The 18,511-nt window shown below is 37.6% G+C and overlaps 1 protein-coding gene across 4 annotated transcripts in view; it reads left to right on the top strand.

Annotated features, from left to right (window-relative positions):
- The first annotated feature begins 1,290 nt into the window (after window positions 1–1,290).
- The window catches only part of ASPM (assembly factor for spindle microtubules), a 53,148-nt gene continuing 35,927 nt past the window's right edge, over window positions 1,291–18,511 (top strand). The window contains exons 1-8 of one of the 4 annotated variants that reach the window (XR_008293366.1): window positions 1,291–2,403; window positions 4,123–4,266; window positions 4,443–5,925; window positions 12,671–12,775; window positions 13,425–13,571; window positions 14,917–15,162; window positions 15,437–15,504; window positions 17,807–17,948. Coding sequence is in view for 3 of the 4 variants with exons in the window: in XM_027074597.2 (XP_026930398.2) it covers window positions 2,110–2,403; window positions 4,123–4,266; window positions 4,443–5,925; window positions 12,671–12,775; window positions 13,425–13,571; window positions 14,917–15,162; window positions 15,437–15,504; window positions 17,807–17,948 (2,629 nt within the window). In the remaining variant the exon portion in view is untranslated. The remainder of the gene's footprint in view (window positions 2,404–4,122; window positions 4,267–4,442; window positions 5,926–12,670; window positions 12,776–13,424; window positions 13,572–14,916; window positions 15,163–15,436; window positions 15,505–17,806; window positions 17,949–18,511) is intronic. The other 3 variants (XM_027074597.2, XM_027074598.2, XM_027074599.2) reach the window with 3 other exon arrangements.

The raw sequence follows: 18,511 nt of genomic DNA on the forward strand, positions 1-18,511 counted from the left end.
TTTCATTTGCATGTTATATGTATTATATGCTGTATTCCTAACAATATAGTAAGTTAGAGAAAATGTTACAAAGAAAATCTTAAGAGGAAAATACACTTACAGTACTGTAACAAGTCCTGTAAGTGAACCAGTGCAGTTCAAACCTATGTTGTTCTAGGGTCAGCTGTATTTGCAAAGATGAATGTAGGGTAACAAGCAATAATGCAATACTCTGGAACTATTAACAACTGTGATACTCCCACCCCCAGATCTAAAGGGATGAGGGGAGAACACCCATGTTGAGAGGCCACGTGTTCAACTACGAGTTGCTTTTAGTGTTGAGATGTAGTGAGTCCAAGGCAGCAGAGGAGTGGAGGAAGTAAGTACCTTTAGTGACCTCCCTCTTTGAAGCAAAACAGAAGCCATGGAGTAAGAAAAACTATTAATGTAGCATATATAGAATGCAGATCAGAATCCCACAGCAAAGAGCAGCCTGGAAAATAGTGGAGAGTGGAAATGGAGAGGCAAATAAAAAACACCCAGTACAGTTCATTCTGCTTTTTTAAAAAAATTGTGAGTTAACAGCATTTATGAAAAACCGTGAAGGAAGAACACATATAAACAAAATGTGCTATCAACATGTTAAAAAAAGGTGAATCAAACCTTTCAGTGACTTAAGCTTTAGAGGGCTTGTATGTTCAATGTTAATTTGATGAATAACATTTACAATATGAAATAAGTGCAATTGAAAATGCAATTCATATTAACATTTTTTTGCTTAAAAAAACTAGTAGTGTTCTCATTGTGCATCAGTCCTAAAGGATTCCGCAAACAAACAAAAACAATATTCTTTAAAAATTGTTAACAGGATTCAACTTTAGGTCCTGTTGAGTGTCAGTGAATATAATTTAGTATAAACTTCACCTTTTTCCTTTTGTTTTCTACTCAGAGACTTTGCTTTGTGTCCTCATACACACATCCCCATACACACATCCATATATTATTTTTTAATTTCTTACTATCTTTAGAGGCAGTATGGTATAGCGGGTAAGAGCAAGAATATGGACCAACTGCCTGTGTACATATCCTAGCTTTGCAAGCTTGCGGTCTTGTATAGTCTATTGCTCATCTGTAAAATACAAATAGTAGCTATCTCACAGGGTTGAAGTAAAAGTTGAGATAAACGTGTAAAGGACCTTAAACAATCCCTGGCATATAGTAACAGTAATATGCAAGCCATAATCATTATTATGAGATACCTACAATTAAGATAAAAACCAAGAAGTTATTTGTCGCGGGCACTGCCTGTCAAAACCATTACTTATAAATTATTGGGAACCTCGGTTCTCTTTTGTTTATCTAGTTTTGCTACCAGTATCCCGGGGTAAGAACCAGCACGTAACAATTACTGAGCACCTGTTATGGTCAGTGACTGAAATGAGCACGTTGATACAATTATAAATTTAATTTTCTTCATTTTTCTCCCTTTCGTCCCCAGGAAACCGCAAAAGAAGAGCTAATGAATATAGTGCTGGGTGGGGCATATTAGATGAATGATTTAAACTAATTTTTTGCCTACCTAACGGTTTTACAAAGGTGGACCTCTGGGCACCCGCAATGATTGCTACATTTAATGTGGAAATGCTGTTACTCTCTTCCCTTTAACCCAACCTGTTTTCAAATAAAAAGGCGAATTTCAATTCTAACGCATAGTTTCAGGGTGTGCCCAAGACTCCGCCACGGTTTTCGCCCCCTCCTAGGAGACACGTTGCGGCTGAGACGATTATTTAAATAAGGCGCTGCCGTCTCATTGGCTAGGGGCTGCTGCTCATTGATTGGCCTTGTGAGGAGGTGGGCGGTCTCCGGGAGCGCCCATTGGTGGAGGCGAGAAGTTTAAACCGAGGCTGGGGCCACAGTTGTTTTGCTCCTCTTTGGAGTTTGCGAATTTGTGGCGTTTGTTTCTTTTTTTTTCCTGGCGTGTCGGCTACTGGAAACGAAAGGGTGGGGGGGGGCCGGATTCGCTCTCACGACCTCCACAGCCGCCTCCGAGGGGACGCGGTCGGGGTCCCAGCTCCGGAGCAGCCCTGTGGACTAGGCGCCAGAATTTCCGGGCGGCGTCTCGAAGCTGCCATGGCGACCCGGCGTGCGGGGCGAAGCTGGGAGGTGAGCCCCACGGAACGGAGGCCGTCGGCCAGGCCGCGGAACTCCGCGGCCGAGGAGGCGGCAGCTTCCCCGCCGGTCCTGTCTCTCAGCCACTTCTGCAGGTCGCCTTTCCTCTGCTTCGGAGATGTGCGGCTGGGAGCCTCGCGGACGCTGCCCCTGGCCCTGGACAACCCTAACGAGGAGGTGGCTGAAGTGAAGATCGCCCACTTCCCAGCCGCCGAGCAGGGCTTCAGCATCTCGCCGCGATCGTTTGAGCTACAGGTAGGTGGTGGGCTGGGCGTGCCCCGGCCCGCGCCCCCTCGGCGGGCTCTCACGCACCCTCCCTAGGAGGGGCGCGGCTTGGAAAAGAAACCCACAAATGAAAGACCCGTAGATCCTTTTCGCTGACTCTGGGCTGGTCCTTGTCCCACCGGCTCTATGGAAGGCTTGGGTGGGCGGTAACTTGGGCGGTGACCGCATACCACCGCGCGTGCACGGAGCATCATTAGAAGCGTTCTAATAGGCCTCTATTAAAATAGCTTTTTAGTAGACCTAAGGCGTTGCCAAAGACTTGGAGTTCTAGAGTTAATACTCTTATCTATCCATCTGTTTTTAAGATTGCCAGAAAGAGCAGCTTTTAAAAATGTTTTGCTTCCTAGCAGTCATCTTCGCATGCATTTTAGTGTCCATATGTATCAGGGAAACTGACTCCAAATAGAGTCAGGGTAACTATGCAGGTGCAATAGTGGGCTTTGTTTTGGCTGAAGGTGTCTACAGCAAAAAAATGAAAGCACCTGTTCAGGGTTTGTTTGTGCTTTTTTGTGATTTTTTTTTTTTTTTGTATGCACGCTTTAATATTTTAATCCTTTTTTCCCTTTGCTGTAGTGTACTTTTAATGGGGAATCCAATTTAATTTTATGACTTGTTTCAAGAACAACCTGGGTACCTTTAATGCATTGCGTTGACCATGATAATGTTCCCATCCCTCTTACCAACTAGAAAATTTATGTTCTTATTTTGATTGCTGTGGCCTTTGCATTGAGTAGTACCTCTGAAAGTGTGAAAATAAGCCCCACTTTCAATGCGGAGTGGCTGATGCGGAGTCTGACCAGTTGTCTAAGCAACTGCTTCATAAGGTAGTGGAAAGAGGTTCTCATCTGAGGTCCATAGACGTGTGTGTAAGCAGTGGTTCATTTACACTTAAGAACCTTTGTCTCCCCTCTTTTCTGTGGACAGATAGATTTTTTTCCCCCGTCTATGTAGTACTTTTTTATTTCTTTTTGTTATGTGGACTAAAGTTGTTTTATGGTTTTTAATTTTGTATTGTTAGAATATGCCGTCTTAACAGAGTAAAAGTTCACTTTTTTTAAGTTACATTTTTATTTCATTTTCTTAATGTTTATTGATTTATTTTTGAGAGAGGAGAGGAAGAGAGCAGAGGAGGGGCAGAGAGAGAGAATCCCAAGCAGGCTCCACACTGTCAGCTCAGAGCCTGTTGCAGGGCTTGAATTCAGGAACCATGAGATCATTACCTGAACCCAAATGAAGAGTCTGCCGCTTAACCGACTGAACTACCCAGGCGCCCCTCACTTTTTTAAAGTGTTATAATTTAAAACTAGCTGTTTATGATATTTTATGATTTCTACCCTAAAATAAAACTTGTCTTTTCTCCTCTGAAAAACAACGGACACAATTTGTTTTGTCATTGTCGGGGTTTTGCATTCGACAAATTCCTGCCGGGCTATGGGCTATAGATGCAATTAAGATTTTATTATAATTTTATTTTCTTGTTGAATCTTGTTATTATTAGTGGCTTCTTTCCTTATCATGACGTGAGATAGGGTAGGAAGATATATTTGACCTGTTAGATGTTATTATGGTGTAGAGTATTGGTGACCAATAATTATTAATCCTCTACTATGTCTAAATTGTACATAATATGTTTTGGTTATTATACATCACTACTTCTATAGTCATTCAAAATGTGTTCTTTGATTACAGCCTAAAGAAAAAATTATTATTTCTGTTAACTGGACACCATTAAAAGAAGGCCGAGTAAGAGAGATTGTGACATTTCTTGTAAATGATATTCTGAAACACCAAGCTATATTACTAGGAAATGCAGAAGAAAAGAAAAAGAAAAAGGTAATAAGTTTTAATCATTCTGTGATTTACTCTAAGAAAATAATAACATATAAGAATCATTTTATATTTATATTTATATTTTGATAAGTCTAAAAGTAACATGTCTGATATTGCTAATTTAAAGGTAATTTTCAGTAGCTGTCAACCTAATCTGTATGTTTTGCTTATTTTTGCAGAGGAGTCTTTGGGATACAATTAATAAGAAGAAAATGTCAACTTCTTCAAGTGATAAGAGGAATTCCTATATTCAAAATGTTAATACAACATTTTGTGTTTCCCAAAAAGCTGACAGAGTTCGGAGCCCACTACAAGCCTGTGAAAATTTGGCTATGAAAGAAGGCTGTTTCCTAACAGAAAACAATTCTTTAAGCCTTGAAGAAAATAAAATACCAATATCACCTATTAGTCCCATTTTCAAAGAATGCCATGGTGACACGTCCTTGCCTCTTTCTGTACGTCGATCTACTACATACACATCTCTTCACGCATGTGAAAACGGGGAATTGTTGAAAGTAGAAGGTGCTGATGGCTCGGAAGATTTTAATTTTAATGAGAAAGTGACAAGTGAAACTTCCTTTAGCTCCATACATAATATGAGTGGCCAAATTGAAGAGAATAGTAAGCTTATTCTTACCCCGACCTGTTGTTCAACTTTGAACATTACACAAAGCCAAGGAAATTTTCTAAGTCCAGATTCCTTTGTAAATAACAGCCATGCAGCTAATAATGAACCAGAGATAGCTACATGTCTTTCATCAGATACGTTTAGGAAAGATAATTCAAGTCCTGTGCATTTGGAATCAAAAACTGCACATAAAACTTACCGGACAATTTTAAGTCCAGATTCTTTCATAAATGACAATTATGGACTAAAACAGGATCTAGAACCAGAGTCAATTAACCCAATTCTGTCCCCAAATCAATTTGTAAAAGATAATATGGCATATATATGTATATCTCAGCAAACATGTAAATTATCATCATCAAATAAAAATTCTCAGGTCTCACAGTCTCCTCAAGATCAGAGAACAAATGGAGTTTTACCTTGTTTTTGTGAATGTCAGGGTTCACAATCTCCTGAAGCTATTTTTGAAGAGTCCAAAACTTTAGAAATGAAGTCAGATTGCTACAGTTTTACAAAAAATCAGCCTAAATTTTCTGTAATTCAGAATATTTCTAGTTACAGCCATGATAAACGTACAAGACGCCCAATACTTTCTGCCACTGTTACTAAAAGCAAATCCATTTGTAGCAGAGAAAACCAAACTGAGGCTAATAAACCAAAGGCAAAAAGATGTCTCAACAGTGTTGCAGGTGAATTTGAAAAACCAACAGATACTCAAAAAGAGAAAAGTGGTTTTCAGTCTTGTCTTCCAGTTATAGATCCAGTGTTCAGTAAATCTAAGAGTTATAAAAATGCAGTAATTCCTTCCTCAAAGACTGCTTTAGTCGCTCGCAAAAGAAAGAGTGAGGGAAACAAGGAAGATGCAAATGTGAGAGTCACGGTTACGGAACATACAGAAGTACGAGAAATCAAAAGAATCCATTTTTCTCCCGTGGAATCTAAAATGGCAACTGTTAAAAAAACAAAAAAGATGATAACACCCATCTCAAAACATATTAGCTACAGAGAGAAATCAAACCTGAGGAAGAAAACGGGTGAGTCTTGTTTGTAAAATCTTTAATGAAAGCGTACGTATAAGGAGCATATTTTCTGTTTCTTTTGGTTTAGTAAATGTCCTGTTGATAAGCTTGCATTAAGTTGTACTTTTCGTTTACAGTTTGCTTCGCACAAGATGGAAAAGGGTGGGGCTGAATTCTAAAATCCTTTTGATTTTGTTCTTACTTAAACTTTGATATTTTGTTCATTATGATGTTTTTGCCTTAATTTTAATGTAAAAAAAAATACTGCATTAAAATATTTACCTTGATTACCCCTGTTACTTGGTACCCACCTCAAGTTTTACACCCAGGGGAAACTACTTCACTTGCCTCACCTTAGTCCAGGCCCTGACTGGAAGAGCTAGTGGTGTCCCTGGATCCCATATTACCATCTGAGTAAATGCAGAAGTTGTCTTTACATACTCTGTGTACCTCATGACATTATTCTCCCTCAGCCTTTACTTAGCCATTAATTAGCAACATAGATAGAGCCCCAGAGCTCTACATTCCTTTGGGAAAAATGTCATTGTTCCTTCCCCAGTACAACTGGGCCACCAAGACTACCTCAAAAACAGGACTAATTCCATCATGCCCTTTTAACCCAAATTACCTCATGGTAGTTAAGGTCCAGGAAGGGAAACAAACCACTCTACTTATTTAACAGATAATTTAAAAGAATCCTAGAGCTCCTAGGAAGTATCACACATCTGTATTATCTCATTTCTCTTTGAACGTCCCTTCCTTAATTTGAACCGTTTTCTATATCTCTCCAGCTCTTTCAAGTGTCTGTGCCCTCTGGACTTACTCTCTTTCATTAGCATTATCTTTTCTAAACATTCCCTCAGTTTCTTACCTTGCTGAAACCTGGCTCTCCCCTGAAAACACTGTTTTCATTGCCACCTTCTCAAGTTATGTCTGTTTTCTTTCGTATTCCTCTGACCTTGGGCCTCTTAATGGAATAGTGGACCACCTTCCTTCTCACATCTACTATTGTTTCTCCTTTCTTCCTTGAAAAACAAACAAAAAACAAACAGCAACAAAACAGCTTGAAGCTCATTTTTCATTCTCTTCCACCCATGTTCTTCCTTGTTACAGTAAAAGATTACTCTCAAGATTTTTACATTTGGCTTCTCCAAAACTGCCATCGTTATCCTTTATGATTTCAAAGTCCTTGTAGTGTATCCTTTCAATATTCTGGCCTTTTGATTCCAACATACCTAGGCCACACTCTCCTAAAAGTCTCCAATCTCCAATCTCCAATCACCATCTCTGTGATTTTAGCATTTTCTCTTGAAACCCAGCCCCAACATTTTTTCTCCTCTTCATACACACACAATCCTTTAATCTATCATGGTTTCCACAGTCCTCACTCTGACATGTCCTTACTTTCCTACTTATACAGGCTGGATTCCATAACTCAGCATCATCATTTAATTCATCGCTCTTCTCCCTCATTGTATTTGCCTAGGAAATTCCATCCCAATCCAACCCTCTCTGCTCTGTGCTTGAACCTTGCTGGTTGGTCTTTAATGACCACTAATTTCAAGCAAGCCCTTAACTCTTTTTGGCTACATCTTTTTGGATTTATTGGCTTATATTGATTTACTGTAGACTATCTTATCCCTCCGTTCTTTTCTCCTGAAACCTCTAACACCTCTCATTCCTCCTCTCTCATCGTTGATAATAGGAGGTAATATTTACTGAGCATGTGTTCTGTCAGACCCAGTTGTAAGTGCTGTACTATTACCTCATTTAATACTTATAACAATTACACAAAATCATTATAATCAGTACAGTATTTTTTAATGTTTATTTTTGAGAGAGTGGAGGGAAGGGGCAAAGAAAGAGAGGGACAGAATCCCAAGCAGGCCCTGTGCTGACAGATCCTGTGCACACAGCAGATTCTGTGCCCTTCTACCCAAGGACCTTGCTTTAGCAATTGTCTTCTCTGTCTCATATCTTAATTTTTTACTCTCTAATGGGTCATTTCTGATACAAATATGCTGTTATTACTTTCATCTCTTATAACAAAAACAAAAACACCTCTTATTGATACCACTTATCCCTCCTGCAGCCCCTGCTCCATTCTTCTTCTTTCCTTTGAGCAAAACTCCTTGCAAGTACCTAAGTATTCACTTTGTGATAGTTCGCTGAGATATGGACACTTTTTTTGTGTAAACATGAATTAAAAGGTGCTTTTTAATGCAAAAAAGTCACTTAGAAAGTTGCTTGTATTAGCTGTTTCCAATTCCTCTCCTATTTTTTGAACCCACTTCAATGAGCTTTTGACGACTTCACTGAAACCTTTCTTATCAAGGTCCTCGATACCTCCCTACTGTTAAATCCAGTAGATATTTCTCAATCTTCATCTTGAACTCTTAGCAAACTCTTGGATGCTTTGAGCCTCTGCCTTCTTGGAACGCTTTATTCTGCCATCCCCTCTCTCTCCTGGTTCTCTTCCTATTTCTCTGGCTGCTTCTTGGTTTTCCTTGTTCAGTGCTCTTTATCATCCCGGCCTCTAAATCCTGGAATAAGTGAAGGCTTAGTCATTGAACCTTTTTCATACTTTTACTCATTCTGTTAATGATCTCATTCCATCTCCTACCTTTCAGTGCTGTCCATACATGGCAGCCTCCCAATTTTGTATCTTTAGGATGGACTTCTAATCTGTAGACTCATTTATCCAACATGTAACGTTTTTGCTTCACTGTCTAGTGAGCATCTTTAATTTGTCCAAAGCCAAACCTTTACTGTCCCCTCTTCCATGATACGCATACCTGGCATGTTGCTTCCATCACAACACTTGCTACTGTGACCTCTCATCTCAGGCCCAAATCTTGTAAATGTCCTTAAGTGTCTTTCTCTCCAAGCTTTTCTTTATAAATTCAGACAGTCCGTCTGATTCCAAAATCAGTCCATCAACAAATTCTTTTCTTTTTTTTAAGTTCATTTATCGGGGCTCCTGCATGGCTCATTCGGTTAAGCAGCCTACTTTGGTTCAAGTCATGATCTCATGGTTCATGAATTTGAGCCTGTCATCGGGTCCTGTGCTGACAGCTCAAAACCTGGAGCTGCTTCAGATTCTGTGTGTCTCTCTCTCTGCCCCTCCCCTGCTCGCTCGCTCGCTCTCTCTCTCTCTCTCTCAAAAAATATGAATAAATGTTAAAAAAAATTTTTAAGTTTATTTGTTTTGAGAGAGAGACAGCCAGAGGGGTAGAGAGAGAGAGAATCCCAGGTAGCGCAGAGCCCGATGTGGAGCTAGAACTCCGGAACCGTGAGATCATGACCTGAGCCGAAACCAAGAGGCTGATGCTTAACCAACTGAGCCACCCAGGTACTCCGAACAACAAATTGTATCTTCTCTTTCTTCCAAATACGGAATCTGATCACTTCTCACCATTTCCAGTGGCACCTGATTTAGTCTGTGTCATTGCAGAGCCTACTAACAGACGTTGTTTTCACCTTTGGCTTCTGTATAATCTTATTTTCCAGTAGCAACGAGGGCAGTACTTTGAAATCTTGGAGTGTTGTGCCTTCAGCTTTGTTCTTCTTTCTCAAGCTTGCTTTAGCTATTTCGGGGCTTTTGTGGTTCCATGGAAATTTTAAGATTGTTCTATTCCGGTAAAAAATGCCTTTGGAATTTTGGTAGGAATTTCATTGAGTCTGTAGATTACTTTGGATAATATGAACATTCTAACAATGTTGATTCTTTAAATCCATGAGCCTGGAATGTCTTTCTGTTTAGTTTTGTCTTCAGTTTCTTTCATCAGTGTCTTACAGTTTTCAGTGTACAGGATTTCACCTCCTTGGTTAAATTTATTCTTAGACATTTTATTCTTTTGATGCAATAGTAAATGGAATTGTTTCTTAATTTTTCTTTCTGATTGTTGTTAGTGTATAGAAATGCAATAGATTTTCATATATCGATTTTGTATCCTGCATCTTTCCTGCGTTCGTTTATTCCAACAGTTTTATGTTGGAGTCTTTAAGGTTTTCTGTATTTAATATTTCATCTGCAAATAGTGACAGTTTTACCTCTCTCTTTCTAAATTGAATAACTGTTATTTCTTTTTCTTGCCCAATTATACTATGTTGAATAAAAGTGGCAAGAGTGGGCATCCTTGTCTTGTTTCTGACCACGTGTCTTCTTCCATTCTTACCTGTTTTTTTCTTCAGTAATTCAAATCTTTCATTTATTTCAAGTACTATAATCAACTTTTATTAACTCTACTCTCTGATGAATTTGCCACTAGGTACCTTCCCTAAGCAAATTTGAATTCAGCGTATATGACATCTTGTATGTACCTGTAAACTCTGTTTCTTTGCCTGTGTTGTTTTCTTGTTTCCTATAGATATTATCTGACCAGGTAACAAATTCCTTGAGAATAAGGAACGTACATATATACCTTTTTTATTTTCTACAAGGTGTACAATAAGTGATGAATGAATGACTTACTAAATAAGCCACTGAAGTGTTGACATTTGAACCTATAGTTTCTTTAAGGTGGCCACCTAGTTGAGCCTCTTTGCAGGGTTTAGAAAGAATTAGACACGCTGAGTATCTGATTTATGAGCCTATATGAGAGCATGGTAAGTCACTAAGAATGACTGACTCATCTTTCTATTCTGATGAACCTAGGAGAGCAGAGAAAGAAGACAGTTTTCCTAGATGCATTTATTCAGTATTTATAAGGTGCCTGCTGTGTGCTATGCATTGTTCTAGGCTTTATGGATATGAGGGAGAAAAGGTAGAGTTTCTGTGTTCAAGTTGTCTCAGTCCTCTGACTGAGCTATGCACAGGGAATCACGAAAGCACAGAAATGGAGGCACTTTACTTGGCTTTTGTGAATGGCGAGGAGCTGTGAGATGGTTCCAGGAAAGGCTGCTCGCAGGACAAAATGACTCCAGGCAGAGGGACTAGCTTCCGCAATGTTTCAGAATGAGGATTTTTTTCCTCTTAATGTTTAAAAGGTTCAAACACAAAGAAACTCAGAACCTAATAACTATCATGTCACAATTGACTGTGTTCCTTATTTTCACAATTGGCGAAGATTTGCAATCCTTCTAAATCAAAACTAAGCAAACTTTTCCTCTAAAGATCCAGATAATAAAAATTTAGGTTTTGCAGGCCAAATGATCTCTATTGCAACTACCAGACCTCCACTATTGTAGAAGGAGAAAGAGTCATAGACAATGTGTAAGTGAATAAGTGCAGCTGTGTTCCAATAAAATTTTATTTATGTACACTGAAATTTGCATTTCATGTAATTTTCAAGTGTCGTGAAATACAGTCATTTTGATTTTTTTCTCAACTTTTTACAAATGTAAAAACTATTCTTGGATTGTCGACTGTACAAAAGTGGCTGGATTTTGCCTGTGGGGCATAGTTTGCCCTCTGCTGTCTTTTATTAGCTCTTCATATTTAGCAGGTGTATAATCTGATGAAACTTGCTTTTGAGGAAGTGAACTGCTATCCTGATATAACCTATATCAACCTAGAAACGATATCACTTTGCCACTGTGACTCTTATTATGCTTTTCTTTGTAGGTACCACCTACTGTCTCCCTCAGTCCCTGGGTTAGATAACCTGGACATCATCTGCAGTTCTCATTCTTCTATCACCTGCCTAGCCAGTGGTTGTTAAGGCTTGTAGGTTCTATTAGAATCACTCTTTCTAGTTTGTCTCTACTGCTTCTGTTTTAATTTAAATTCTCATAATAGCTAACTTGCGCTACTATAATAGCTTCCTCTTAGCTTTCTATCTCTAGTCTGGATCCCTTTTATTCCGTTGGCCGTTGTTTTCTAAAATGTAAATGGTGGCATCACCTCCTAGATTTGAGTCTTTCGTTGGCATACCAGGTACTTCCAACTGACTAATAGTGCAGGCTCTGGGACTACAGTGCCCAGCTCTGCCACTTACTAGCTTGTGTGACTTTGACCAACTTGCTTAATTGCTCTAAGCTCCAGTATCCTAATTATATAAAACCAAAGCCTATTTTTATAGAAAACCTATAATAACAATAATACACTTCTTATAGGTTTTCTGGGATAATTGCGTGAGGTATTCTATATTAAAAGACTATGCTAGTGCCTGCAGCAAAGCGTTCAAACATTAGCTGCCACTATTATTTTTACTATGAAGTCTTTTCTACTTCTTTCAACCTCTTCTTGTATTGCTTTTCTGATAGGTACTTTTTATCCAGGCACGTTGCAGTTCTGTCAACAGCCCACATGCCTCATGCCTAGCTTCCACTTTAAGAGTCTGCTCACGTATATTCCCATTTAGGAAGGCTGTCCTGCCCTTTTAAGTGAAGTTAGCTGTCCCTTCTCCTTGTTCTCATTGCTGCTTAAATGTTGTATTTTTCCTCTATGTATTGTATTGTAATTCCTTTTAAACTTCTGTACAAGACTGAGAACTTCCTAAGGGGTGGGGCCATATCTCAATTCTGCATTCTCAGTACCTAGCATAGAATCTGCAATACATACATAAAATAAATTGTGATTGAATGTGACTCCTAGCTTCTATAGGCACACAAGATAAAGTATAACTTCTGGTGTAGAACTTCCAGATGTAGGTTTTATTGACCACCAAGTTCATAGCGTAGTACGGGGTACATAGTAGCTATTCAGTATTTGCTAAATGGATGTGATACTGAAGAACCAAATTTAACTTTAAGACAGTTCATTCATGGAACTTATTTCATTTTTAATGCTATTATTCTACTTTCTAACTTATTTTAGATTCATTAGTATATAGAACTCCTCATTCTAAAACAAACAAAAGGACAAAACCCGTTGTTGCTGTGGCACAGTCTACTCTGACCTTCATAAAACCATTAAAAACAGGTAAGTGTTTACTATCTTTAAAGTCACTGAAAAACTGCCATGGAATGAAGCATGAATGACATTTGAAATGGAAATGAATTGATACTTTTTTGTTGCATTAAAGCCTCGAGGCATTTTAAAATGTGTATTCAAATAACAATTAGGATATTTTCTCAGACTTCGGTGAAAGTGACTCAAGTAACTTAGGATTTTTAAATAACCAGGAGACGGGGTGCCTGGGTGGCTCAGTCGGTGAAGCGGCCGACTTCGGCTCAGGTCATGATCTCGCGGTCCGGGAGTTCGAGCCCCGCGTCGGGCTCTGTGCTGACAGCTCGGAGCCTGGAGCCTGTTTCAGATTCTGTGTCTCCCTCTCTCTGACCCTCCCCTGTTCATGCTCTGTCTCTCTGTGTCTCAAAAATAAATAAACGTTAAAAAAATTTTTTTTAAATAAATAAATAAATAACCAGGAGGTACAGCTCTACTTTTTCCCTTTAAACTTTGATTATATTTTGTACCTAAAACGCTTTCAACTGTTTGCACTAAATAGTGGAAAAGCAAATATTGTTCAGTGTTTTAAAGGTGGTTTTGCTAGGAAAAATGGTCTTTTGCTATATATTGCATAATAATGTAAAAGAGAACTTCTCATGCAATAAACCAATTGTATTCGTAGATATTCCTAGACACCCAATGCCGTTTGCTGCAAAGAACATGTTTTATGATGAACGCTGGAAGGAAAAGCAGGAGCAGGGCTTCACTTGGTGGCTAAATTTTATATTAACTCCTGATGACTTCACTGTAAAAACAAATATTTCTGAAGGTAAACATTAAATTAATGTTTAAGTTAAATAATACTGTTTTAACAGATAGTTTTTAACATGAATTTTCATTTTTTTAATTATACATATATATTATAGTTAATGGCATAGCTCACTAATTCATTGACATGAATGCTAAAGATTCATATAAGTGAGAATTTTTAGGGAATTCTGTACTAAAAGTACTAAACTTTTTTTTTTCTTTTTGCTTACCATTCTTGTTCATCAGCCAATTCAATTCCAGCCTTTCAGGGGAATGAGTTTTATTTTAATGCAAGTTCAGTCTGAATTAACAGTGAAACATGACTACTAAGAAATCCAATTCAATCTTAACCACATTAATAAAGTGTAATGTCCTGGTGAATAAATCTAATAGCCTTACATGACCTGATCCTTTCAGGCATATTGTCTTCCCTTTTTTTTTTCTTTTTTTGTCTCCACTTTCACATACCTTAGTCTGAGATGTGTGTAGGAAGACTACAGAATTTTGAGGAATCTTAAAACCAGTTGATAATGGAGAAACATCTCAGTGTTTGTTCTGGAAAAGGGAAAACTCAGATGTAGAGCAAGATGGAAACATGCTGTCCTTCAAACATTTGAAGGCTTTTTTCCTGAGAGGAAGGGAAACTTAACTTGTGCTACTCTTGCATAGAAATGATAGGGATCAGTTCAACTCAAGATAAGGAAGAATCTTTGTAAACATTTAAATTGCCAAGCCATCACATAGGCTGTCTTTAAGATGATGGTTTCTCCACTGTTACAGTGTTCAGGGAGAGGCCAGTCTATATTTGTTAAAGAACAATATATAGGATTTTCCTATTAAAAGCCCTTTGACTAAATGATCTCTAAGGCTGCTTTTCTTTTTCTCCAGAAGTAAACACAGCCTGATACTTCGTTCTCTTGGGAGAAAATGTGTTTTATAAAATTTCAAATTGCATTTCAAAATTTAATTGAATTTTTTAAAGTCACGTTCTTTAAGAGACTTTTTTTGCTTTTAATTTATGCAGAGGATGGAAACAGAGAAACCAGTTAGAAGACTATTTTAGTCTAGGTTAGAGTTGATTGATAGTGTTTGAACTTGGATAATAGTGGGTAGCGCTAGAAGTAACTCTCACGTTAGACTTGGGATCCATTTTGCAGGTAGAGCTCCAGGTTGCGATGATAGAATGGCCCACGGTATTGAGTGAAGAGTGACACTCATATTTTGAGATAGGAAAGAGAAGAGCAAGCTTGTAAGGAGCAGAGAAGAAATCCTATTTTTGCCATCTTAAATTGCATGTATTGCTGGATTTAAGGACATGGATCTATAGTTTCACCGGAAACATTCTTCCTTTTGTTTTTACCCAGTAAATGCTGCTACTCTTCTTTTGGGACTGGAGAGTCAACATAAAATCAGTGTTGCTAGAGCTCCTACAAAAGATGAAATGTCTCTCAGAGCTTACACTGCTCGGTGCCGGCTGAATCGATTACGTCGGGCAGCATGTCGTTTATTTACTTCTGAAAACATGGTCAAAGCTATTAAGAAGCTTGAAATTGAAATTGAAGCTAGGCGGTTGATTGTTCGAAAAGATAGACACCTCTGGAAAGATGTGGGTAAGAAGATATAGAAATCTTGAGATTAGTTCGTTGAAAACACTTGAGATTTTGTATGTTAGAGTCAGATTTGTACATGATTTCACTTTGCTGCCTTCCATCTTATACACTTTAATATGATCAATATACATTTAAGAATGGATATATATTTAAATTAATTGATTTCATGTATGTGATTATCTCCTTTTTCCACTGATTTCTCTCCATAAAATTTTATTTATTGTCTCTATATGATTAGTGGTCTGAGCTTACTTGCTTTTCACATGCATTTCAGGAGAACGGCAGAAAGTCCTGAATTGGCTGTTATCATATAATCCTTTGTGGCTACGTATCGGCCTAGAGGTGAGTATATACACTTCAGTTTTTGAAATGATATACTTTAAAAAAAGTATACTGTAAATTTTTTTATTATTTTTAATACTTTTTATTATATACTTTTATTGTGTACTTTTTTATTATATATTCTTTTAGTAGACTTATTATATATTATATATATATTTTATTATATATATATATATTAATATTATATATTATTATTTATATATATATAGTTTCACTTATAAAGTCATTTGGTTAGTTTAATTGATCTTTGAGTATAAAATTTAAGGTCCTTTAATAAATACTCATTAGGTAATTAGATCATGCCATTATGTATTATTGCCATGTCATCACAAAAGAACTTTCCTGGTAGTTTTCTTAAATATCAATAGTTTGGTACTTGATATAATAACAGGTATAGTAAACCCTTTTTTGAGCTTTTACAAATGATCATACTGGGCCATTTTAAATATATTTCAAATAATTGAAGCCTCTTTAAAACCCAGTGAGGTGTGTGTTACTATTTCCATTTCACTGACAAAACTGAACCTTAGATTTTAAGTAACATGCCAGATGCCAACCAGTAGTCAGGATTTGAGACTATGCCAGTCTGATGCCAGAGTCCAAACTTGTAGCCATGTTGATGTAACTCTTCCCATAAAAACGTTGAATTTGAGTTTTTCACTTGGTGCATAGCTCAATAATACTTAGGATTTTAAAACTGAATGGAAAGGACCTTAGCAGGTGTAAATTAAAAATATGATTTTATTTAAAACATCCTCTCCGTGTTTATAGATTTCTTTCGTCTTTTACTGGTACACTTTTACATTTTCTTTCGGCTTTTTGCCATTGTCATGTGAGATATTCTGTTCTTCAGCTTATTCCAGGTGTTGGAATAGAATGATCTTTGGGACTGAAAGGAATTGTTAGCAATAATTTGGCTCTTATTTATCAAGAAGCTGTGGCACAAAGAGAATAAATGATAAGCTTACTGTGGTCATACAGCTGGATAGTGTCATTGCTAAGATTTCTTATTTCAGTTTAGTATACTTCGTTAATCGGAAAATTACGTATCAACCAGCTCTGCTTCACAAGTCAAATAATTCTAGAACCTTAACTGGAGTATAATCCCTCTATTTGGGACACAGCATTTTGTGCCAAAGGTAAAAAGCATGAGGTTTAGGTGGAAACTTAATGCCTTTTAAAACTTCTGCTTGGATAAAATGCGCATATTCCACCGGCCAGAGCACATTATTTGGCCAAACACAAATGAACTAGGACAGCAAGTCCATGGCAGTTGGTGGAGATGTACAATCCTTTTAGAGGGAAGCAAGGGATGAGTCCTTGTGAACAAAATATTTTACCTCACCGCCACACCTTCAGGTTCTGGTAGTGGGCATAACCTTTGAGGATTTTAAGAAAACATCAAAGGCAAAAAAACATAAGTAAATAAAAATACAGTTTTTCTATTTTGGCATATACTTCCTATGCTTTTATCTCTATATTTTGTTAACGTAAGGTTATAGGGTATAATTTGATATGTTTTTAGTTTTTTCAATCACTTTAAAAATCATTAAACTAGACATGTTGATGTTAAACTAATTTCGTATTTAAATCATTAATTATAAATGGATCTGAACTTCCCAAATTGTTATCTTAGATTATTTGCAGATGGGTTTCCACGTGTTGACTATTAGAAAATTTTGAATGTTTTCGTTTCTGTTGTACCTTCATGATATACCTAGTGTGACAATTCTAATTGAATTTGAACAATATGCCTACGTTTGGTATTTTTTGTTGTTTTTTTTTTTTATGTTTGTTTCTTTTTGAGAGAGAGAGAGAGAGAGAGAGAGTGTGAACAGGGGAGGGGCAGAGAGAGACAGGGAGACACAATACGAAGCAGGCTCCAGGTTCTGAGCTGTCAGCCCAGAGCCCAATGTAGGGCTTGAACTCATAAACTATGAGATCATGACCTGAGCTGAAATCAGTCACTTAATCAACTGAGCCACCCAGGCGCCCCATACATTTGATAGTTCTTTAAAGGAAAACATTAAAATGTAAATATCACTTGTCAGATACTTAAGAATTTATCTTAGCCTTGAGCTTTTGCGTTTTTTTCATCATACACCATATGCACTAAAAACTGCACAAAACATATACACAGTTTAAAGAAGTTACTTAGCATATATCCATGTTATTTACATACTATTTAGAAAATAGAACATTAGAAGATCCTTAGAAGATCATAGTCTGCTCTCCCCCTCTTGTATCCCTTTGCTTCTTAAAGGTAACATAGTCTTGACTTTAGCTTTTAATTTATTTTCAGACAATTTATGGAGAACTCATATCTTTGGAAGATAACAGTGATGTCACAGGGTTGGCTGTGTTTATTCTGAATCGCTTACTTTGGAATCCTGATATAGCCGCTGAGTATAGACACCCCAGTGTTCCTCATCTCTATAGAGATGGTAAGTAGTTCTGCCACCACCGCGTCCTCTCCACGCTCTGCATAAATGTTGTCTTCTTATTCTTCCTGTCTCTGTTTAAATTTTACCTTCTTAGAGCTGCCAATATAAATAGTCAGTCCCTCTCTCTACTCTCCTCCCTTTCTTTACCCTCATCATTCCCCATCATTTTCTCCATCACTATAATTATTTTTACCTTTTTATTGTCTCTACTCACCCTGTCCCCAGAACTAGGCAGTAAGGCCTGCGGAGATCATAGTAGTTTTAGTTTGCTACCACATATGGCACCCAGGATGCTACCTGCATAGTAGGTGCTCATTAAATATTTGTTGCATGAGATACACTAAATCAGTTGATATCTCTGTGCCTGTTTCCTCCTCTATGAACTGTGTGCCTCTGTTTCCTCCTCTATGAACTGGAAATATTAAATGATACCTGCCTCATAGAGTTACTATGAGTAGTACATGAATTGATATATATAAAACACTGAGAAAGGCACATAGGGTTCTATTTATGCTTACTATTACTTTTCTTTATTAGCACATTGTTATCATATTTTCAGGTGA

The sequence above is a fragment of the Acinonyx jubatus genome, chromosome E4, assembly GCF_027475565.1.
Source record: "Acinonyx jubatus isolate Ajub_Pintada_27869175 chromosome E4, VMU_Ajub_asm_v1.0, whole genome shotgun sequence".
Lineage (NCBI taxonomy): Eukaryota > Metazoa > Chordata > Mammalia > Carnivora > Felidae > Acinonyx > Acinonyx jubatus.